The 24,920-nt window shown below is 34.0% G+C and overlaps 1 protein-coding gene across 1 annotated transcript; it reads right to left on the bottom strand.

The window, feature by feature from the left end:
- Positions 1 to 6,495: 6,495 nt before the first annotated feature.
- LOC120629503 (inositol polyphosphate 5-phosphatase E-like) lies at positions 6,496 to 22,259 on the bottom strand. Its single transcript, XM_039898447.1, has 14 exons — positions 22,137 to 22,259; positions 21,579 to 21,709; positions 20,917 to 21,046; positions 19,918 to 20,050; positions 18,850 to 19,524; positions 17,236 to 17,355; positions 16,546 to 16,674; positions 15,624 to 15,781; positions 10,745 to 11,017; positions 9,939 to 10,039; positions 9,021 to 9,146; positions 8,537 to 8,654; positions 7,951 to 8,092; positions 6,496 to 6,674 (listed from the first exon to the last, which is right to left on the bottom strand). The coding sequence occupies exons 1-14, from the start codon at positions 22,189 to 22,191 to the stop codon at positions 6,560 to 6,562; spliced, it is 2,406 nt and encodes an 801-aa protein (XP_039754381.1). The 5' UTR covers positions 22,192 to 22,259; the 3' UTR covers positions 6,496 to 6,559.
- Between the last annotated feature and the right edge of the window lie 2,661 nt (positions 22,260 to 24,920).

Here is a 24,920-nt window from a genome sequence, read left to right as displayed (position 1 = left end):
TAAAAATCTGCTAATGTCTTTACTTACGGTATATGAAATAGACTATTTTGTTATAATTGTATTGATATTATTCTAGTTAAAACAGTTTAGCAGTTAACATACCTCTATAACAGCAATTAACTTGAGCGGCCAGTCAGCAAAGTTAATCACTTGTTGGAGAATTTCGGGACATTCGTTTACACCAATATTCCGGAAAATCACTTAACAGGCTGCTTAGGTAACAATCATTGATTCGAGAAATTGTGCCTTAAGATAGCAAAAATCGTTTTTTTTGCATAATTGCAAACTGATGTTGTTTGTATGACCATAGTTTTATATCAATATAATTACAGCAAAATAAACCTTAATAGTTATTTAACATATGGAAGACAATCTGGTTTTACTACATCTGCATTATGAAATATATATCATGTGTCACTTATCGATTCATAGCCTAAAAAATTGTCAAAAATTGTTTGGCTGACTAGGAATACATATTTAGTCTGTGGAATTGTTGATGTAAGTTATCTTAATTAATACCTATGCAAAATATATAGTACTATTACATTAAGTTTACAGTATTTTAGTATACTGTAGTACAATTAGATATGACTTATAAAATATAAATATATACCTAATATAAATTCCTAAACACTGATGTTTAATAATATAAATTTAATGATAACCCAAAAGTATACAAGGCGACTTTTTCAAAGTCTTATAAGACGAATTATACCTACACAACATTGGTAAAATAATTTGAAATATTTGATAATTCATGGTACGGTGCATTAAGAATCATCCCATAACAAATGCGAAAGACGCGTCCAGGTATAGAGCCTATCATTGTACCTTATTTACTCTTTAGCAAAATCGGTATAGCTCCTCATCATAAAGCTTATAATATCCCACTTGATAGTTATTACTAACTAGAGATAGAAATAGCTAATTCCCGTTTAGCGTGCTCGTAACCGAGACCGAAAGCTTAACGTTTTTTCGGGGCCCGAATGAGGGTCGTGCTTCGACTACTAACTACTGTGATCACCAACCCGTCTGCCGAGCGTGGTAATTAGGGGCAAACCTTTCTATGTTGGACTGTTATAGTATATTGATGATGATGACAAAAGTCAATCTGTCATTTGAAAATTTTGGATTAGATTGATCACTATTTCCGATCAGTAGTACTACTTGATTTGAGCAAAAAATTGCATCACTAGTTTAGTAATATGAACACATATTGATAATTGAGTTGTTTTATATCGGATAGATTAAACGGGCCTTAGAATTAAGACGATAAACAAGTTGCCTTGTATAATTTGAATACGGGTAACATATTATCGGTGACTAGTATTTAAGTTGCTTATATCGTAAAATTGACGCTTATTTAGAAACAATTCCGTGTAGACTGAACGAAAAGATGGATGGAAACAAATTTTGACGTTAATTGCGTGAGAGAGAAACAGAGAAAACTGTATACTGTATCCTTTTCTCATACTCGCAAATAACGTCAAAGTTTGTTTTTTATTTTCGCTTTTCGTGGTAAAGTAGGGTTCCAACCCTGATTAATATCTGATACTATCAGGGAGGGATGTACATTTTTTAATTTTATATACCAAGTGGAATAGGGAAAAATATCAAAACAGAAATTGGGCTACTAGAAGCCTTTTCTTGACATCTCCATGTCCATAATACAATATGCACTTTACTTAATAGTTTTTTTAGAATTAGTTATAGAACCTACCTCTTATTTTAGAATATGACAACAATTTAAATCCTATTTATGTAACTGCAGAATCGTAACTGCCTATTTCCCAAGGATGTGGAAAGATGCATAACGAGTTTTAAAGGAGTGTTGTAATTTACAGTAATGGATTAATCAAACAAGTAAAATGCAGCTTTTATTTTAATTTCAACAAATACCAACAACCCACGAAACTATCTTTATTCACGTCATATTCATTAAGTAATTTCTTATGAAAACTGATGAGGTTTCAAATTTCCTAGCACATACAATTTGAGTACTTCACAGAAACATTACTTGCCTCTACCGTGAATCGAAACCCAGCCCTCACTCCTACTTTCATAAGGCAACGGAGTTTGTTTAAATCAAATATCGCTCGCTATGCACTATCGGACATCTTTGGGAAAGGCAGCTTTAGGATCAAGGCTCTCGAAAAACGTTACTTTGTACAAAGAAAAATACATGCGATGTCCAGCGATTTCAGAGTAAAAACTCTGGTCTCGAAGAATTTGCCGCTTCGCTATAGGTATTAAGGAAGCCTTCAGCCTAAATACGATTCCACGACGATTAAAGATTCCTCTACCGCGGTATATTTCAAATTTTATGACGTATGACGTCACTACGAACACTTTCTTACATTTCGTAAATCGTAATACTTCCATAGATATTGACTAGGTTCAAACATAGATCACAGCACCTAGAATTGAAATGTTAACATTTCTCAAGACGGTTTACCGTAGTAAGGCAGTTTTAGATACAATATTAAAACTACGAGTAATCTAGAAAGCTAGAAACTTGAAAAATAAGCTGACATTCTGTCTGCTTCCTAAAGCTTAGACCGAGTCTCAAACTTCGCTCGAATGCATTGGTAGATTTAACACGTGTAACTAAACATACGCCTTCTGTCTCATATGAGCCCGTTAGGATTCCGTCTAAGATTGGGCCGATCATTAAGTTTAGAGGTCTCCTTGTCAGACGAAAAAAAATATAAATTGGGTTTTTTTAATAATCTTAAATCCATTCGAAAAATGAAAAATGTGATAATAAAAACACAAAATACCACACATTGTGGCAAAAACCATAGACAAGTTGGGTAATTGAGTTGCCTAGTGAAAATCGATAGGTGAAGAATGTATGCCTAGAAATCTTCTCTGATTGGGCGTTACTTAGGCATTGCCTTGACAGTCGTTAGTGAAAACGGGCACTAGAGCCTCTATCCAAAGCGGGTTGACGGGTGATGATTTTCACGTGTAATTGATAATAACCGTGACCAAAAGCTTAACGTGTTTTCAGACGCACTTGTCAAACTCTGGTATGGTACTGAGAGTTTATTTATCAAAAAAAACAATACCTAAAGATCCGGGTATCGAAATCCGAACGTTCTAATCTGCATTTGAACAAAATAACTTAACAGCTGGTTTTTTAACGAACTGGCCCGAATACCCTAAATATCAACCGAATTATTGACTAAGAAAAATTTACCCATATCAAATTCAAATAGAGATGAAAATAACATGTGATAAGTGGAATGTGGCTCGGTCTACGCAGATTTACATCATTGGTCAATATACCTACAGAACACAACATAAAGTCCGTCTTTAACCGCCCGTTAGTTCTAACACTTTACAATAAAGACTTGTACTACTCCGTAGTGTTCAACCAATCAAACTATTGAAATACTACTCCGAAACTAAGACTTCTTAATCACTGGCAGCTAGAAGGTATATGCACACACATCAGTCATATCTCCGCCATGTCACAGCCTCACTGATTTTTAAAATAAGTCACATCACGACTGGAGGATCATATACAATTTTGACCGGTAACGTGGCTTGTGTGAACCAAGAGTCTTAAAATGGTGCCCATCTATAAAGATGAACGGTAGTCGTCATAATATTCTGATTGGTGATACCTACATTTCACGTTTGAGCGAACCGTAAGTCTTCATATTAATATGTGTGTTCTTAGCATTAAAGTCCGCATTATATTTCTTTAATGAGAAAATCTACACCGTTGTTTAATTCATTTAAAATCTATATAAATAGTTTCAAGCTCTACAATAAGATTTAGTAATAATATTTTTTTGGTATTATCTTAAAGATCAATACATAAAAGCAATACGTCTTTTCTTTGTTTCATTTTGCATTAAAAGATAAATTAAAGCAACAACATCTAGAATAACACATCTTTTTGTAACATTTTGCATTAAATACTTAATAAATAATAATCAGTTTTTTTGGGAAAAACACTAAAGCACACAGGTCTAAATACTAAAAACAAAAACATTTGATGTCACAATTAAGTTTGCAATATATCCAAAAACTACATACTTTGTCAGAAAGTATAGACTACAAACGCAAAAGAGTTTATCTATACTGTAATATAGCATTCCAAGTTATTAAAATGTTACCTTCATGTAATTTAATATGAAATTATTACATTACATCACAAAAAATCACGACAAACTTTTATTGGTAATGTTATTTTAATGTGGACGTGTTATTTTACAAAAGTTTTATCGTGTTATAGTCTGGACACATAACTTACACATCTGCTATTAACCTACAGTTTTATGTTAACTAAGCTCACAACATTATTCTCGCAATAAGTAAAACAACCAAAATTAGTTATGATAAAATAAACAATATTTATGCAACAAAAAATTGCCAATACAAATATTTAATGAGGTTAACACAATTCTTAATGTTTAGTTTAAAATGCATTAGGTTAGGTATTGCTCTAGGTTCATTACCTCACATGAGTATTGTAATTTAGTCACGTGCATATTTAATTAATTAATTGATGTATCTCTTTTAAAAATCTACTGTTTATGTATTCTGATCATTTCATATCCTTAGAAAGGAAACACCACGACTTATATTTTGTTTGCAACAACTAACTTCATAAATATTGACATAATTTAAATTGATTCAGTTACATGATTTTTGAATAGGACATCTTTAAAATTCGGACGCATAAAGTTAAGTTACATCTCGTCCGTCCCATGCGACATTGGCGGAGTTATTTGTACCCATTTAGTACAAAGGTGAATGCTAAATCAGAATTGAAATTTATGTCACAATAACATTGGACTTTATTTTCACCTCTGTCGTGACTGATGTGAGTGAATGAACCCTAATACTGCCTAACCTAAAAATCAATAGTTATATGACTAATCTCATAAATATTAAACTATAAAATAGATGTTTTGTACTAAATTAAATAACATAAAACTAAACAGGATTTTGTGCGTAATATTAATTATAGAATATCAAAGATACAAGCTACAGTCAAGCGCGTAACCAACGTTGGCACAAAACTTCGATATCTTAAAATCCTAAACACGTAAGTGGATAGCCAATGTTGGATCAGACATTGGTCCCAATATTTAACCTAAAACACTGCCTAAAAAGTTTATATAAGTTATATGGTCAAGAAAAAAGATTTACTATTATGCTAATATACCTTATAGGTTACACACAGGTGAATGATAACTAAAAATCAAATTATAGTTTTGGGAATAAGTAATAATAAGTAACTGCAATAATCTTTATTTCACAAGACTCGGGTTTGACTAGATTTAACTTTTTCATTGACATAATATCTTATTCATAATCGTTTACGTACATAAAATAAATGATATCTACTTAAAGTAAATGTAACTAATTTTTGCTATAATAGCTAATACTGCAAAAAACATCAACTAAAATCCACTAAACGAAACTATAAGCAATTCTTTTAACAATTTTTTTTTCATTTTCAGCAATGTCAATTTAGTTTAGTTTTGTGAATCACAGAATACAATTAATATTTTAAAACTATAAAAACGAATATTAAATAAATAATCAAATTATAAAAAAATTATTAACAAAATATAATAATATTCTTTGGTGTATAAAATACATGCTAATTTTTTTATTAAAAATTAAATAAATATATTTCCGGGAATGACTCTTTTCACTAGTTTAAAATTATATCATTTGCTACTAAAGGAGGATAAAGCTAAAAACATCAGCGTACTACACTGAACTGAATTTATATTTTAATCCCCATGACAAGTTTAGTAAGCTTTTGCTTGCGTTTCTCATATATAAACAGTATAACGTCAAAGAAAAATGGACTTAATGACGATCATTTCAGAGTCGTAAATTTTGTACACCTCATATCATGACATCCACTAAGGGAGCCGGCTGCAGGGACGATTTTAAGCATTAAAATAACGACGACGAACGACGAAGTTACATTTTACTCTGAAGTTTATGAACTTCAAATGTTTCGAAACTCAACATTTTTTTTTAGTTTTAACTAATTGATTATAAGAAATAAGCATTCTTGGCTACTCAAAAACCTTAGGACCTAATATGGTGAGATGCCCTGATGCCGTAGCAATGGTAGTTCTTCCGCTAGGCGGAGATACTGCATCAAGAGTCGCTGGTCACAACAAACAAAGACTCTTAGCGGTGCACGAGTAACGGTTCCTATAATGATGAGCTTAAACCATCCAAGCCACTGGATATGACACAGCAGTGCTATATTCAATTTTTTCTTAAATTTTTTATAATCGAAACAATCTTTTTGCTACCTTTTATTGCAAACCTTATTTTCAAATTGTTAATAATAAGAAATAGCACATCTACATAAAGGAAATCTCATTGTATTGATACTATCTTATCACACTCGTTTTTTTTTAAATTTTAAAAACATACTCTAAACTCAAAAGTATAATGAGTAGATTTTTTACATTATAAGACAAGTCAGTAAAATACGATGTCTGTTTTTAGCTTTAAAAAGTAATATTTTATATGAGCATATTATTATATGATTTTATATAGTGAATAATTACTGGAGGCTACATACAGCAGAAGTTCCGGGCGCGTGGTCCAGAAGTGCGCGTCGACGTTTTATTCCTTCCAAGTAAACTTCCCTATTGAACAAACCGGCCGCCAGTGGGACTCTGGAATTATAAAATTAAAAAAAATATATTTTTCATACTGATACCACGAAAAAAGGTCACGTGAAATGTAAAATTTCATTTTATGGGTATATGTATATATGTACCACCTAACTATTGTCTGTATTTTTTATCTTCGCCATTGGTTGCCTGAAAGAAATGGCTTTGAAGCGATGAGGCCGCAAAATTGTATACGTTGTTTTCAAATTCAAATTCAAATTCATTTATTTCAAGTAGGCCTACTTTATAAGCACTTTTGAAACGTCAAGTATGTATGTTTGTGTGACTCTACCACCGGTTCGGAAAGCAGATTCTACCGAGAAGAGCCGGCAAGAAACTCAGTAGTTGCTCTTTTCCAACATCAACATTTACAATCATTTGGCTATCTTGCGGGAGATGAGAGCGAGGCTGGCTGCTTCCATTCTAACTTGTCATTGAGGAATTCATCAAATGTCTAGTAACCTCGCTGTACTAGATGCGTTTTTACACATTTTTTAAATGTATGCATAGGTAGGTCAAGAATTTCCTTAGGAATCATGTTGTAAAAGCGTATACTCAACCCCACAAAGGAGTTCTGCACCTTTCGCAGACGATATGCAGATATCACTAATTTATGACCGTTTCTGGTAAGTCGATTGTTAATTTCAGCTTTTGATTTATAAAGAGTAATATATCTTTTTTTATGTACTTTTTGTGGTGTGCAATAAAAGTATACTCATTCATTCATTTAATACTCGTGTAGCCTGCGGATTACCAAACACTTATTTTACCGAACATCCGTAATACTCATTCAGTACCTTATTTAAACGGTATTGGGGAATAAAATAACCCTTAAATTACACATTTGTATCCTTTTAAATATTAAACTGCTTTCTAATTGGCTTTCCATTTAACCGTTAATAAATTTGATTAGTCCATCTGATGAAAGTCTGATGTCTCGATCTGATGATGAAGATGACTCTACTAAACATCTTTTTCAACGCTCACCTCTAATTTTCATTACGCTTTCTCAATTAATCTCACAGGTGGTAATGATGCAGTTTAAGACGCTAGCCGGCTAACCTGTTAGAAGTATAACACTTATATTCAATCCAAGACCGCTCTGTGGCATCGTTCCGTAACGCTAGATCGCTAGGCGGCCCCTGCCGGAGATCGTACCTGGGATCTCATACTTCCGTACTCACCACGGCACCATGTACTTTCCATAAGAAGCGCAGTTTGGTATTATTTTGCACCAATTTTGAGACGTGCGCACTGAAACTGCTAAAAGAAAACTTACATATCGGTGCCAGGTCTTAGAGCAGCTGAGAAAAGCGCCCATACAGGTTTGTGGTCGCTCGTTACAACAGATTGCACGGAGTTGTAAGCGATGCATTTTAAGGCAGACGGCGGTGTGGGCAGGCTGTTTATACGCCTGAATCCTAGAAAATGAGGCGACATGAAAAAAATATTCAACAAATAAACATCGAATTATTTACAAAATATACAATTAAATATAACTCGCAATATTTATCTCTACAGTTATTTTATGTGTGAAGTCTTAAAACCAATGTATGGACTACTGTCTCAACCCATATCATTCTAAGAGACTCACGCCCTTTTTTGGGCCGATAATTGGTTGATTAAATATTTATCGCTGAATAAGTAAGAATATAAAAAAGATAAGAGCTATTTCAATAAATAAACTGGGTAGTAAAAGAATAACATTTTGCACTATTATTCTCGTATCCTGGCAAAGCAAATTATCTCCATTTTCCATTCCGTGTAATAGACGTGCATTTTGTGCAAAATTTACAAGGTAACTTTTTAAATATCGAAAATTGGGCGTTTTACCCTAAATGTTTTTATTTAACTTTTAATAATACCTGCAAATGCGGATGACGAATTGTTGCCCATAGACCTCGCTTTGTAGAGTATGCGATCAGTATACGCCGGCGCTCTTTGTTTACTTGAGGTATCGAACTGTTGACTTCCCGGGTCGTACTGTGATGTATAAATAATTATTATTATATACAGAGTATATATAATAATAATAACATTCCAAAAGATATAATTAATTTATTTTTTTCAAACGCTGTCTTCAAAGTGAGGCTCACTTTGAAACATTGAAAGAAAGATTAACAAAGTTTTGTTTGATTATCTGTGCCATCTTTGACAACGTTTATAATCAAAATGTCTGGGTATATTATATTTAATTTAATTTAATTTTACTCAAAATAAGGAAAGAATACATTAAAATCCAATTACTATTATAATTTACTTTTTTATATTAAGGTATTCTTTGCTTGGTACACATGTATTTTATATCTTTCTTGCTCAAAATGAGATTAGATTATAAATAAATATTACCTTGTAAGTAGGGGGAAAAGTGATAGGTGCTTCTTGAAAATCCCTGAAGGCGGCACCATCTTCAAGGACCACGGTCAGTTGATCTGCATGCAGAAGTCCGTGGGGTAAATGGGGGGGTAAGGGGAACTGCGAACAAAATCAAAACTTTATATGTGCATTTCCAATTAAAATTAATAGCACAAGTAAAGTTTACTAAAATTACGAGTTGTAATAACATAATGTATATGTATTGCGGCCAAAATGCAGACAGAAATGATAAAAAATACAGTTTTTGCTATCGATTATAGAGGGCCTTCTAAATAAAATTCCACAAAACAGCCGTGGTCGCCTAGAAAAATCGTATTCTCTTGCCTTGAAGGTACTCAAGTTATACATGGCAGATGACACAGTTGCCGGCAGGGCATTATAAATCCTACCGGAACGTATCAGAAACTTGTATAACAAAACCTTTCGTGTCGAATATCAACCACATAAGGGTGCAAACGCTCACGGCAACTCGCTTGTTTTTATTTTTTTATTATTTGTTAAAACTCTTTATTTGTACACCACAAAACAGTTAGGAAAATAAAGGACCAATAGAGAGACTAACACACACAGAGTCCAAAGGTTCCAAAGATTGCCTGCAAGAGATTGCTTGCAGCAATAAGGCCACCTTTGCATGTCTACATTGTGTACTTTATACTCCTTACTGTTTCTTTTCCTGTATGTTATATGTATATTCTAAGAATTTGATTTATAAAAATATTCATCAGTCATTTTAGTACCCATAACACAAGCTACGCTTACTTTGGGGCTAGATGGCGATGTGTGTTTTGTCGTTGTATATTTATTATTATTATTATTATACGTGCAATAAAGTGTTTCTTCGTATAATCTGGAGTAGAATACAAAAGGCGGCCTTATCAATAATGAACTCACTTTTGTTTGCTCAATCCATCTTAAAACCGCTGCTCTAGGTTCGCCCAGTCTAAAGTTTAGGTCGCCACACCAGAACACGTAGTCGAAATTGCTTGTAACATCTGAAAAGAAGAGTGCTTAGGTAATAACCTGGAGGTTTTCGTTTCAAACTCATTGAAGTTATTTTAAATATCATATTGGACTAATAATCGTTTACGAGAATTTTAAATGTGAAATTTGAAAAATGAAAAGTTGGTAAGGGGTTGACCAGATATTTAAAATCGTATAGGTAGACTCGTTGAGTCGGTGCACATACTTCGAGAATGTGTTGCCGTGAACAAATCTGGTCTGCCTTTTTTTTAGTTCCACTAGAAGCCCTTGACTGTAATCTCACCTGCTGGTAAGTGATGATGCAGTTTAAGATGGTAACGGGCTTTGTTTATTGTTAGGGGTATGGCAGATATATTAAATCCATATCTCTAATCGGTTTCTACGCGGCATCGTACCAGAGCGCTTGATCAAGCGGTAAGTCTTTGTCAGTAAGGTGGTAACTAGCCAAGACCGAAGCCTCTCACCAGACTGCACCAGAGAAAATCGATTTATAATCGAGAAATTATAAATTCCCAAATCGCCCCTACCGGGGATTGAACGGGTCCTCCAATTTAAAACTATAGCGCTCACCGCTCCGCCAGGGAGGTCTTGAAATACTTCGTTTTGCGTCTTTACAGCTAAATTAAATTTTAATATATAATATTCTATTTTCAATTACGATAATAATCACGATAAAATCAGGGTTAAGACACAACAAACTCTAAATCTTAACAAACCTTTACTTCTATGCCGGCACGGCAAATTTTTCGGCAAATCAATTGACCGTATTATCCTCTTGATATCCGAGAGTCGCTCCTTAACTTTCTCTTGATGAGCGGTCAGATGTGCAGTAACAAATAGAAATGTAGAGCCAAATAAGGCGAAGGATATTGCAACAGCCCCTTTAGTTCTAAAGGCGGTTCCCGGACGGACAGATAGACTAGCATCTTCTGGCAATGAGCAGAACCAGATGAGATCTCTTCGTATAAACACTGTCAAGTGAATTGTACCTGGAATGGTATGCGTGTTGTAAAACAAGAGTCAAGTTAATGCTATATAACTCGTTCGCTCTTACGTACAATATGGTCTCAGTAGCTACGGTCGTACTTATAAAACTTATCTCAATAACATATATAGCTTACAGTTAAGAATTTTAAAAACTATTGTCTCCAATTCCATTAAATCTAAATACGACGGTAAAGATCTAGGGCTTTTTAATCATTGTAAAACATTAACTGTTCAGGAACAGTTTAAATATACTTTATTGATGGATGAGTTCTTCTATATTCTAGAAGATACTCCGGAAAAATGAACATCCTGTACATACGCGGACGATGACGGCCAACCGCATGCACATTACGCGCGCTAACAATACATACGGTGAGCGAACGACCGCCTTTTTGGTTCCACGATTCATGAACGAACTGCCTTCAACGTTGATCCAAAATGTAAATATTAAAAACATTAAGGGTAAACTCAAAGAATACTTTTTAGCGAAGTTAGTTAGTTGGCTGACTCTTATTTGACTTTGTTTATATTCATTTATTTTGGTACTTACTGCTATTAAAAATTAATATGTTTTTCCCACAGCTGGTTTTATTATTCTAATTAACACCTAAGGTAATCGTTGCAGATAGGCATCGAGGACAAACCTCTGTGGTTTTTTCGGCGCTTTTATACTAACCATTTTAATGTAATTGTTTTATTTGATAAATAAAAAAAAAGTGTATCTTAAGCGACATCACGCTTTCTATAAGGTTTGTTTGTTTGTTTGAAATATTTATTGCACACACACATTTTATACAAAGTAAACACAAATACAGAAGATATTTAGAATATAAAATAGAGCGTGCAAAGGCGGTCTTATCACTAAAGCGATCTCTTCCAGACAACCCTTGAAGTTAAGAAAAACGAAGGAACGGGTTGGTGCAGCAATTTAAGTTTAAAATATATTATATCTATATATATAAAAGAGGATGTTTGTATATATGTCATCGATAAACTCAGAAACTATTTGACCGATTATTATGAAAATTGGTATGCTTATGTATTTTTTCACGGAGAAGGTTTATATGCTATGCCCATTGATGTAACTCCCCACCAGGCGGCGCTGTCAAGTATCGACTTCCGCCCCGTTCAACCGATTGTCATAAAAATTGGTATGACCATGTATTTTTCCACGGAGAAAACGAACATGCTATGTCCATTGATGTAACTCCCCACCAGGCGGCGCTGTCAAGTATCGACTTCCGCCCCGTTCAACCGATTGTCATAAAAATTGGTATGACCATGTATTTTTCCACGGAGAAAACGAACATGCTATGTCCATTGATGTAACTCCCCACCAGGCGGCGCTGTCAAGTATCGACTTCCGCCCCGTTCAACCGATTGTCATAAAAATTGGTATGACCATGTATTTTTCCTCGGAGAAAACGAACATGCTATGTCCATTGATGTAACTCCCCACCAGGCGGCGCTGTCAAGTATCGACTTCCGCCCCGTTCAACCGATTGTCATAAAAATTGGTATGACCATGTATTTTTCCACGGAGAATGTAAATATGATGTCCATGTTATTAAATATCACCATCATATAGCGCTTCAATGCATTAAGTTCTATAGCGATCAACTGATTCAAAATTTTATATGCGGCAATGAATGCAATAAAATGTTTTCTCATTAAATTCAATGAGTTATTTTAAAACTTATATTAAATAAGAAAATAAAAGAAATAACTAACCTTCATTTGTAAACAAAAAAATATAATTTATTTAAAAAGCAAATCAGCTAACTTCAAATATATCATTTGTTATTGAAAATAAAAATAAAGCAATAAAATAAAAAATAACTTATAATTATTATTTTAAAATAACATGATCATGTACTAAAAAATTGATTTGTAATTTTAATTGTAAGTGTAATTTAATGAAAGTCAATAATACTCTTAATTAGTAAGTATACTCAAGACTTTAATAATAATATTATTTAATTTTTTTTTTCTATTTACAATTTATAAATAGTTAATTTAAATTGTAAATAGAAAAGAATTAACTAATTAATTATTTATGTAAATAGATAAAACAGGTGCTACACAAATAATATTATTTACAATGCCACGGAAAAAATCAAATATCGGAAGATCAACGAGAAATACGAAGCAACAGGCAACCAGAAGAACTACAGAAACACCGCAACAACAAACAACACGATTAGAATCAAACAGTCTTCGAGCTTCGTCTTTGAGAGCTAATGAAACAGATAGTGAACGTGTTGTTCGAGTTACAGACCTACGATCAAGAGCGTCTTCATCAAGAGCTGCCGAAAAACCTGACGAACGAGCTCAACGTTTAGATGATCAAAGATTAAGACAAAATCAGTTAAGAACTAAAACCGATCTTAATAAAGCAGCCTTTAATTACGATAAGAAATATGATTACAAGATCCATCCCGATGTGGTCATTGGTTCAATGAATGTAGTATGTCCGCATTGTCGCGCTAAGAAGTTTCAAAAATAAACTGCCGGTTTGTGTTGCTCCAACGGCAAAGTTCATTTACCACCACTGGTTGAACCACCAGAACCTCTTCTTACCTACGTATCTGGAACTACTAAGGAGTCTAAACATTTTCTTCAGCATATTAGAAAATACAACTCCTGTTTTCAAATGACATCGTTTGGAGCAACAAATATTGTAAAATATAATCATTTTATGCCCACATTTAAAGTGCAAGGACAAGTATACCATCAAATTGGTTCACTTCTCCCAGTACCTGAAGAAAATCCCCAATTTTTGCAAATTTATTTCATGGACAACGTAGAAAAAGAGATTGACCGACGATGCATGTTCAGTACGACAACTAACCGGGAAATTATTACTAAATTACGGATTATGCTTCATGAAAATAATTGTTTGATTAGAGATTTTAAATCTGCATTAGAAGGTGCGACAACAGATGATTTCAGGGTCATTATTAGAGCAGATAAAAAACCTTCGAATGAGCATGAAAGACGCTTTAATGCACCCGTGGCTTCTGAAGTCGCAGCTGTAATTGTTGGTACAGAAATTACAAAAAGAGATATATACAGAAATTATAGCTCGAACCACTTGACGGATTGGGCTGGAATTTTGCACACAGATAGTTATTACAACGTAGGCGTCCGCTAGGAAAGGATTTTTTTAAATTCCATCAGGGTTAAATATGGGATGAAAGTTTGTAAAAAATTCTTCATTTATCAATTTATTTTTCAAGCTACATCAATTAAACTTTGATTTTAGGTTTTCGATTTATAATAAAGAAATACGTATTTCATAGGGGATCAAAATTTATATGAAAGTTTCTGATTTTCTAAGTAATTTCCGTTCATATTTTTCTATAAGCAGCAAGACCTTTTTTTAACCCTTTGTAGTAAATTTACCAAATCAAAAATAAAACTTAACGTGAGCGAAGCCGCGGGCAAAAGCTAGTATTATATAGGTGTGATTATGGTCAATATATAGCCAATACTGAATCACATAAGTTTATTATTACAAATAATATTATACCAAAGATATTTATTTATTTTAGAAAAATATACCCTTTTTTCCAAAATTCTACCAAAAAAAATCCTCTTTTCTTTCAGACTACCAACGAAATGGTACTCACCGAAAATCTGTTATAATACTGCATATCTATACTAGTTTTAAGTAGCCTACTTACTTACTCGTTGACTGTTATCAAAGATAGTAAAATTCTTTTAAAACTTTAAACATTATCATGTCTAGTGAGCTACTTGGAAATCTGTTAATGATGTAAGCTTATACGACAAACATTACATCATGACATCATAATATCAATAGTTTACCCACATTCTCTCTTCCACATACCAATCAGGTGACATGATTTCATTCTGATGCAATCGGGGTAATTGTAACAATTAAATTATTTTCATCTACAAAATAGATTTATGCATGTCTCTAATTCTTTATGCAATTAATAACGCATGAAATGTATTGTTGACGTCATTTTGGCAACACTCCATACAAAACTCAAGTTTGGCGACATATGGTTCTGCCACATAGAAATGAACAACGTTGTAAAGTATTACATAATACGATTTCAGATTACTTTATTACTGAAACTCCTTAGACAAACACTTGGAAGAAATAAAAAAAAAATATATAATAAAAATAAGAAAACAATGAAACACACTTGTTTTCAAGATATCGTCGGAATGTAGACCTTTATTTTGTCAAAGGACTTTAAAATACCTTTTAAACATACGTACCTTTGGTTACTATATTCGAACCAAGCTATATAATAAAGAGTGCAGGTGCAATACCTAAAAGTATACGCATAAACCTGTGTAAACGCACGCACTATAGGTCTTCAAAAACATCTTCGGCGTTCCTTGGTCTAATCGTATTTTTAAACACTATGTGCAACGAAATTTACAAACGGTCAACGGTCAGGTTATCACTGTGAGGCAGGTTGTAGGTAGGTTGTTGTACTAGCATTTTGTATCTCTCTTTGGTCAGTGACTGACCTGATTAGAAAAACCCTGTGTACAGTATAACTTTAGATTACTACTTCAAACATAAATAGATCTAGCGAAAATATAAAAGATAACATAGATATTCACCTAAGTAGTAAGAATGCAGTAGTAAATGTGATGGACCCAAAACCTCCTGTATTGTTATTTCCCATTCGGTTCTTTCGGAATATGACTCTTGTGTGCCAATGGCGAAAATATCTGGCACATGTTCCACTTGGTTGGGAAAAATAAAATCTGCCAGCTCCCTTAAAATATAAAAATTAATATAAAAAATATACAAGGGTATAATATTGATTTTTCTTTATTTAGTCTTCATCTCTCAATAACTTTAACACCATACTACCATAGGTCTTCAAGATTTTTGTATATCTTAATTCGAATTAGAGTTTGCTATCAGCACGGCTAGCATGGGCAGCAGACAATTATCTCCCCGGGGAAAAAATAAAAATCTTTCATCTCCCACAGTTTTATCAACTCTTAGAGCAATGACACACAAGTGAGAATAATATTTGTTATAATAAACGGGTTTGAACTTCTCCTTTTCCATGTTCTCATGCTTTAGCATCATGTTAATTATATCACGGCATCAGGGGACATCAGCAGTGCTAAGCCGCAGAATATAAAAAAAGTGCCCACTCTAATGTAAGTGTGAAATAAATGTAGTAGTTAAGAGGTAAGTTGTATTAATCCTTTCCTAATATTATAAATGTGAATGTAAGTTTGTTTGCTACGCTTTCGCGCGAAAACTACTAAAGCGATCATCATGAAACTTTGCACACGTATTCTTAGAGGTATCAGAAGTAATATAGAATACTTTTTATTAAAAAATTATATATATTTTTTACGAAAGATAAAAAAATGTTTGTCGAAAATCTAATGTATGACTATAGGTGTAGACTATGTACGCAGCGACCCGAAATTTACGCGGGCGAAGCCTCAGGGAATATCTAGTACTTATATATAATTATATACTACTCCACTAAAGTTTTAAGTTTAAAAAATTTCATACCTTGGTGGTGCTTGTCCATTCATATTCCAGGTACCCACAAATATTCTTACTTCTCTATCAGGAAAAACATGTTCTAATTCCGCTGCACCTAACAGTGAATGGGATGCTAATCTTCCATATAAATAGTTCCTATAAGAAGAACAGTTAATACAATATAAGAATAAGGCCTTCTATCAACCAATATTAAAATCTATTGCTAAAAATTTCTATTTGTTCTATTTCTCTCTATTTGTGCATAAGATATATATAATTTTATACAATCACAGTTAGTTATGTTATGTTAGGAAATTTAAACAATGGTTTTGGATGTCACAAAGAAAGAGATAGATAGCATTTTACTCTTCAAACATACAATTTTTCAATATTATGGTTAAGTAAATTGAAATATTTAAAAAGATTTAGTGTTGGTTTTTATCATAAATATATGATATTTATCTTGTTGTTTCAGATAATTAAAAAACATTATTAGTATTTGTTTCATGGTTAAGTCATCATCTAACATTTTAGTAATTAATTAAACGTGAGTTAAAAAGACATATTATGACACACAAAAGCAATGCTCCCAAGCAAAGGTTAGCGTAAATCTCAAGATCAAATATAAATATAGTTTTATGTTAACAGATATAACAAATTTGGGTTATATAGACCAATTGGAAATAGTCAATTTGACCAAGTTTTAGCTGGCCATACCTCTCTTTTGCCTCCTGCGTAGGTATAAGCCTCAGGACCTGTGCAGCAAGCAGGGAATTGCGAACCAAGCTGTCAGTGCTCCCCGCACGAGAAGCTGACCTTGTGATTGTTGACTTGCTCCTAATTAAATGACATGGTATACAATGGACAGTACATCAGCAATACATGAAATGTTAATTTTAAGGCAGTATCATGTTTTATTAGCGTCTGTGTTGGTTATACTGGCATTGTTCACCTCAGTGCCTCAATCAGCAAGTTAAGTAAATTCCCTGTTATTGTGACTAACATGTTAAAATAATGTTTTAAAAGCCCGCCAATTCACATTGAAGCAGCTAGTAGGCCCATGGTGTGACTCTTTTATTAGATAAGTCTTAGCCCAGCCAGTGGACAGTGGACATTAATAGGCTGAGGCTTATGAAGATATTTAATGGGATAAACATTGGATATATATTAAATGTTATACGAGCAAAGACATACACCAAGCAATTTAATGTTCTGGTATGATGGTTTATAGAGACTGATAAGAGAATATGTGTTGCAATAACAGCCAAAACCCTTTATGTCACATATTCTAAACTGTCAGATGAGAAGGCAATGCACAATTTTTTCATCAAAAATAAGATTTGTATCTTGTAAGAGTGAAACAAGATTTGTAAGATTAACTTCGGTTAAGTGATATGTTCACTTGACTGCTTTAATTTTTTGCAAATAAACAAAAGGGATTTTACAAAAACATATACTTGGAAAGGTCACACAACAACTTTTTTCTGTTTTATACAAGCACTAAGATCTCTTTGAGCATACTAAATAATTATATATAATTCCAGAACTCAGTTTATTTTTTATGGTGTTTTAATTCATCTTCAGACAGGATTGTTTGTGTTTCAATTTATAATTGCAATTTTATTTTATTGGAAATTAGTTACTTAGTACCTTTTGTATTACATATATATTAAGAAGTGTGTTCATCAGTTGGTCATACTTTCTTCTAGTAATGGAGCAAATGAACAGATCAATCTTTGGTTTATTGTAAGTTGTGTAGACAGTTAGGGCCTTATTAATTAGCCTAGCATAACGTTGGAATAACATGTTTACACACTCTGACATTTGAAAGGTGCTGTCAATTGAAAAGTGTTCTAACATCATACCACATTTATTAATAGAGAGTTTAATGTCAAATTACAGTATCAGTTTTATTCTTGTGCTACATAAGAGTAACATAGACTAAGTTTTATTCCTAAAATAAATCCACATGGTCAAATATGCAAAAGCTAACTTAGTATATAAAAAATCTTAATTCTAACCCATCTGCTCTAGATTATGTATGAATTTAATAAGAACACCCATTTAAAAAAATCATGTCACTCTACTATAAACAAAAAAAAAATGTGTGTATGGAAGAAGTTATACTCTTTTGTGGTTAATCGCAAATGTTTTTCGCCACAGTAATTTTAACCAGTGTAACATCTGTAGGTGCTAGAGGCTAACTTAGGTTTACACTCAGATTTTCATAACTTACCAAAAGACCAAAACAAGTATAACGTCAAAAATAAATTTTAAATGTGCTAAAACCTTTAAGACCAGTGTGCTGTAGTTAGAGTACAGAAAACATACCTTCGTTTACGATCTAGCGAGCTGCTTCTATCACTTTCCGGAGATGATGAACGGTACAATGGTTTGGACTCATTAGATATCAAATGATCTGCTGATAGCCTCTTAACAAATAACTTACTCTTTGGTTTGATACCTTCAAATGAACCTGAATGTTCAAAATACTTTTTTACATCATCACTTTTTGGAAAATTAACAGTTACTTTAGGTATCTCTTCACTTTTAGTTTGGGATACTGTGTGATCGCTTAAACTATTGTTGCTGGAGTTATTTACTGGACTGCTTGGCCTTGATACTGAATCTTCTTTAGAAGATTGGGGTTCCATCAAACTCTTAGGTCGAGATCTTCTAAAGAAGGTTTTACAACACTTTTGGTTGCTCTCGTCGTCATTGCAGTGGCGATGGTTGCTTTGGATGGAACTATCACTAGCCTGTTCACTATTTGAATTCTGACGATGTTGATAATTATCCACGCATGCCTCCGAGTAATGTGCACTTTGTGCTATAAAGGGATCAGCTGGGGACATAGGGCGAGAGTGCGACTGACCAAATTCATCATTTGAATCTGTATCAACATAGCAGCCAACTTTAGGTGATTTCTTCACGAACAATCGTTTTCGAAGGGATAATTTTTGCTTGGTTCTGGTGGGCGACGTTGTCATGTTTGGTTTAAAACCACTATAACAACTAATTTAACTTACTAATTACATTTTTACTAAATATAGACAACATAACCTACAATATTATCTCTGTGTCATATTGTCATTTTCTGAACTGCCAAAATGACATCTGGGAACAGATACGTTTAATAACTAGGCACTCATGTTTAAAATATTTATCTTTAATTATTTCACATAACATTCCGATAATACAATAGTGATGAAAATTAAGCATTGACAGTATTGTTTGCATTATGGTTACTATGGTAACGTCTTGTTAGTTAGCCGTGGTGAATGTTTATCAAATTGGCCATCTAATTAAAAGCTATGTACAAACCAGAAACAATATTAACACTAATTATTAACAGGTTTCAAATAAAACATAAACTATATTTGCACATAGAATAAACACATAGCAAAAAATAATAGGAGTGTATTAATCTGTCTCGTGATTGCGCTTCCAGTCCCTGGCACAAGAAGGTTTTGTCCAGTGAATGGTGGATTCGGTGACAGCGTTCCACCTACCACTGATTCTATCCCGTTACCTGTGTGATTTAAAGTTACTTGAAGTGCGCAAATTAAAAAACAAAATAAGCTCAACCACAAAAGGGCTCTGCTTTCTCAGAACCCAAGTCCGCTGAGTAAGTAGATAGGTGCATACTTATGCCTATAAGGTACCATAACGGCATTGGTGCCAAATACCCTCAAGTAACTATAACTGTCTCGTAATATTTCTTTAAATTATGTCGACGACCTCCCTGGTGCAACGGAGAGCGCTGTGGAATTAACGGGGAGGTTCCGGACTTGATCCCCCGGAAGGGGAAATTTGGGATTTTATAATTTCTAAATTTTCTCTAGTCTGGTCTAGTGGGAGGGCTTTGCCGTGGCTAGTTACTTCTTTACCGACAAAGACGTGCCGCAAGCGATTAAGCGTTCCTGTACGATATCGCGCAGTCGCCGACTAGTGGGATGGGTTTAATATAATTGCTATTTATATTATCCCTTAAAGGTTTCCATCTAAGACTGCATTATAACCAGCAGATGAGATTGCATTCAAGGGCTAACTTGTAGTGGAATAAAAAAAAATCTCTACACGGATATTGATCTACCTGCCTGCTTTATTTACCGCTACCTGTTAAACTGTTGATTAAAGTAAAATAAGTAAGCTATCCATCTAGTACGAAAAAAGTCATTCTCATTCGAAAGTAGAACGTTTCAGCCACCATATTGAATTTATTTTAAAATTATTTATTTTAAATATTTAAGTATTCTAATGATCCCATAAATCCGAATCTGTTCAGGCATTTAGAAATTATGGTGGAATTAAGAGCATAGGTACACACATACATGAGCCCTGAAAATATAACACTGTTTATTTGGGAAGTCGTGTAATAGGTAGGTAGGCACTTACCAATATTGCAAAGATCATTGGTGCAAGCTCGATAAAATGTTCGAAATGTAGTATCCGTCACTTCATGATTGAGGTAATCTGGCGCATCTTCGCAACCACGTAAGAAGCTGGCCACGACGCCAGAGGGGTCCTGTAAATAATAAACGTAATAATTATGATCTAGACTAATAAGCACTTTAAAATGAGTAAAAAATCAACTCTTAATAAATATTTTCAAGACCCAATCCGTGAGCCACAACACAAAATTTGTAATTTATCAATAAGATTTGTTATAGTTCGCAACATCTGCCGGCCGATTCAGTAACTTTTGCCTTTTGGTGAGAGGCCTTGGCCGTGGCTAGTTACCAAGTGCGTTGACTGTATCATCTCTTACCGCCAAGTGAGATTGTATCGCACTTGGTGGTAAGAGATAATGCTGGGCTAACTTGTGGAGGGGGAAAGTTTCTGTGAATTGTGACATTAGCCAGTGGTCAACTGGTTCAATTTTAATGTGGGGTTCCTTCTTGCAAATAGTGTTAAATCGCAATGGTTAAGTTCCGCGAAGTTTCGTTTGTGGATCGCGAAGATTCAATGATTGCTGTCGCAAGCCTGTCGTGAGATACGAAATCACCCTACGGGGTTTATTGTGCAGCGGATGAAAGTCGTATAGAAAAAATACTTACAATAAACTCCTGACGCATGATTGTGCAATACTGGTATCGACACTCGACCCTACGTGTAGTGTTCGTTATCGTGAGGCAGGATAAGTCGGTGTCCACTGATGAAAACCCGCACGCATAACATCGGAACTGACCTATGTAAAAAAATCCTATGATTACTCTCTTATTTCTTCGATATAGCATATCAATATATTCAATACTCTAATATATGTATTTATATATAAAGTACATTTAAGGTTTCCTCACGATGTTTTTCATCACCGCAGCAAGTGATATTTTAATTCCAAAAAATGCACTTAACTTAAAAAAGTTAGTGATGCGTTCTTGGACTCAAACTCGGCCCCCCGAAAGTGAAGTTAAAGTCGGAAAACTAACTAGCGTATTATAGATAGGTATCTATTGCTACTAGGTTTTAGCAGGCTTTTTGCGTCACGCTAAACTGTTACGTACAGATACCTAATATCAAAACAAATTAGAAACTGCGCCAATGAGCTTGTGAAAAGATTAATGTCTGTTTTAATTTTAAAAGGAAGTGTAACAAGTTTATTCAACTCCACTTACCGGCAGATTTTCCAAAAACACAGACTAATAGAAGGAATATTATTTTTGTATACATTTTCTTTCCACTAAACGTAAATAAATATTCATTACACTGGATCTAGCTACGACTACGACTGATTGCCTTTTGTTCATTATCTAAGTTCTTGTCAATGGAATCTATATTATCTTATCAAATTATTGCTAATGTTAATAAGTTTTTGAATCACAGTGCCGATTTGGTAAATCTTACTTTATATATATACTAGCCCTCCCCGCGTCTTTGGTTGCGTACATTGTACCTAAACCTTGTAAAAGTTTTGTCTAACGCACATTAAATATAAATAAATATACTATGACAATACACACATCGCCATCTAGTACCAAAGAAAGCGTAGCTTGTGTTATGAGTACTAAAATAACTGATTGATACTTTTATGAATAATATACCTACATAAATACTTATAACATATAGATAAACACCCAGACACTGAAAAACCTTCAAACATTCATCACACAAACATTGTCCAGTTGTGGGAATCGAACCCACGGCCTTGGCCTCAGCAAGCAGGGTCTCTGCCAATCGGTCGCCAACACATTCACACAGGCACACTCATTTGCTACAAAATAAACCGTGACCTACCACGTCGCATCGCTCGCCTGCATTATTACGTCGTTTTGCTTGCTTCTAAGGGTCGTAGGCTATATTACTAGCTGTAAATTCTGTGCTACATCTGCTTTGTTTCTTTCGAATATAAACGATATCACCTTCTCTTAATCTTTTCTGAATTTCTTATCGCGCAAAAAGTATTAAAAATTCATAAACAAATAAACAAACTCTTTGCATCTTATCAGCTTTTTTATAAATAGGTGCCTATAGATATTAAATGCGGAAGTGTGTTTGTACGTGTTTTCTTTATCCTTCTTCCACTCATAAACGGAGTAATGGTTACACTTTTTTTGCATCCAGATAGTTATTACAAATATTATACTCAACTAACGTCACTTAAACGTTAACATAAGTCTTGTCATTTTATATAGAGAATCAAACCTCAAAGAGAAAATTTGACAAATTGATGTTACTTCAAAGTTCGAGTTTGTTAGCGTGATAAGTTACACGAGAGCTCTCGAACCTAATTCCCTGTTTCTGTCGAAAAGGATAATGCTTGTTGTCCATACAACGTATGGCAAAAATGAACAGGCATGATATTATTGCATTATATATTAATCCATTTTAATTTCTTTATCCCTGACTTTGTCGGGTCTATTTTAGCAGTATTATTTTCAAAAGCGAGTTTTCTGGACAGACTTTGTCCAGAAACTAAAGAGTAAAGTTCTACAAGAAAATGTTAACAATATTTAAATAATACTGTTTTTACTGATGGTAGTAAGGGGACTGGTCGCAATTAGCAGCCCAGTCCAGGTACAGTACCCGGTGGTTATCTTAATAGCCGTTTCACCGTACCCCGCGCCCGCGCCTCCGACCCTCTGTGCGTAATCGATTGCCAAGCAATTACCGCCAGACATCTTGTCTTGCTAACGGAATGAACGGTGGTTTCGCATTAGACGGATCCCTAGTGAGCATAGCAAACGGCAATAGGCAATTCTTAATAGCTATAGTATAATTCTTAGAGCTTTTTGGGATAGAGCTCGTCCGAGCAAGTAATACGACGATGAATGAATACACTTTTATTGTACACCATTAAAATACAGAAAAAAAACCATGCTTATTTCTGCCGCTAAACAACATTGTTAGCACTCTGTTCAGGTCTGAAGGGCGTGAAAGTGAAATTACCGGCACATCAGTCCATAGGTTGATGGTCACAGGGCGTCTCGGTGCAGGACGTCTTGCTTGCATGCCCTGCGTATGTTGCTCTGCTTGTATACGCTTTTATAATATGATTCCTAAGGTAATTTTGGACCTACCAATGCATATGTTTAAAGAATGTGTTAAAACACATTTATTACAGCGAGGTTATTATACAATTGATGAATTTCTTAATGACAAGGTTGCTTGGAAGCATCCGGCTCCGCTTTCATCTCTCACAAGATAGAAAAATGAATTTTGATGTAAAATGTAAATTGTTAATGTTGGAAAAGAGCAACTGCTGAGTTTCATGCCGGCTTCTTCTCGGTAGAATCTGCCTTCCAAACCGGTGGTAGAGTCACTACACACAGACAGACTTGACGTTTCAAAAGTGCTTATATTAGGCCTACTTGAAATAAATGAATTTTGAATTTTTGTAAAAATCGCTAAAAAGATATTTTTTTAAAACTGCAGATTTTATAGTGCTTTTAACTTTTAGTACATAAAACTAATGCAAATCCTATATTCAGTTACCTTATTTGTAGATTTTTAGCAGTCGACCAATCAGAAAACATCGGTCGCAATGTTGCTCTCTTTATTGGCCTGATTTTCCACTGACAATAAAATCTACGTCGGTCGGGCAATTATTATATAAGTTTTATAAAAAAGGTAAGTAATCCTTATTTGTATATTCACGTTATATTTTCTTCCACCTGTATGCCCAGGGCAATGTTCTCTATAATGTGAAAATACCCTCGTAATTACAGACTGCTTGGCTGCAGCATGTCGCTAAGACCTCACATTACCACTTTGATTAAACACAGTTTTACAACACATGTAAACAGTGATTTTTTTCCGTCAAAAATGGACTGACCCTTTATGTTTAACTAGATAGATACTTAGACTGACTTAGATTTTTGACTGCGGAACGCAAGGTCGTGGGTTCGAGTCCTGGGTCGGGCCAATGAATAGTTTTTTTTTATTTATTCTACTACAAGTTA

Source organism: Pararge aegeria, chromosome 14 (genome assembly GCF_905163445.1).
Source record: "Pararge aegeria chromosome 14, ilParAegt1.1, whole genome shotgun sequence".
Classification (NCBI taxonomy): Eukaryota; Metazoa; Arthropoda; class Insecta; order Lepidoptera; family Nymphalidae; genus Pararge; species Pararge aegeria.
The sequence above is the reverse complement of the archived record's forward strand: the minus strand, read 5'-3'. Positions and strand labels throughout refer to the sequence as shown.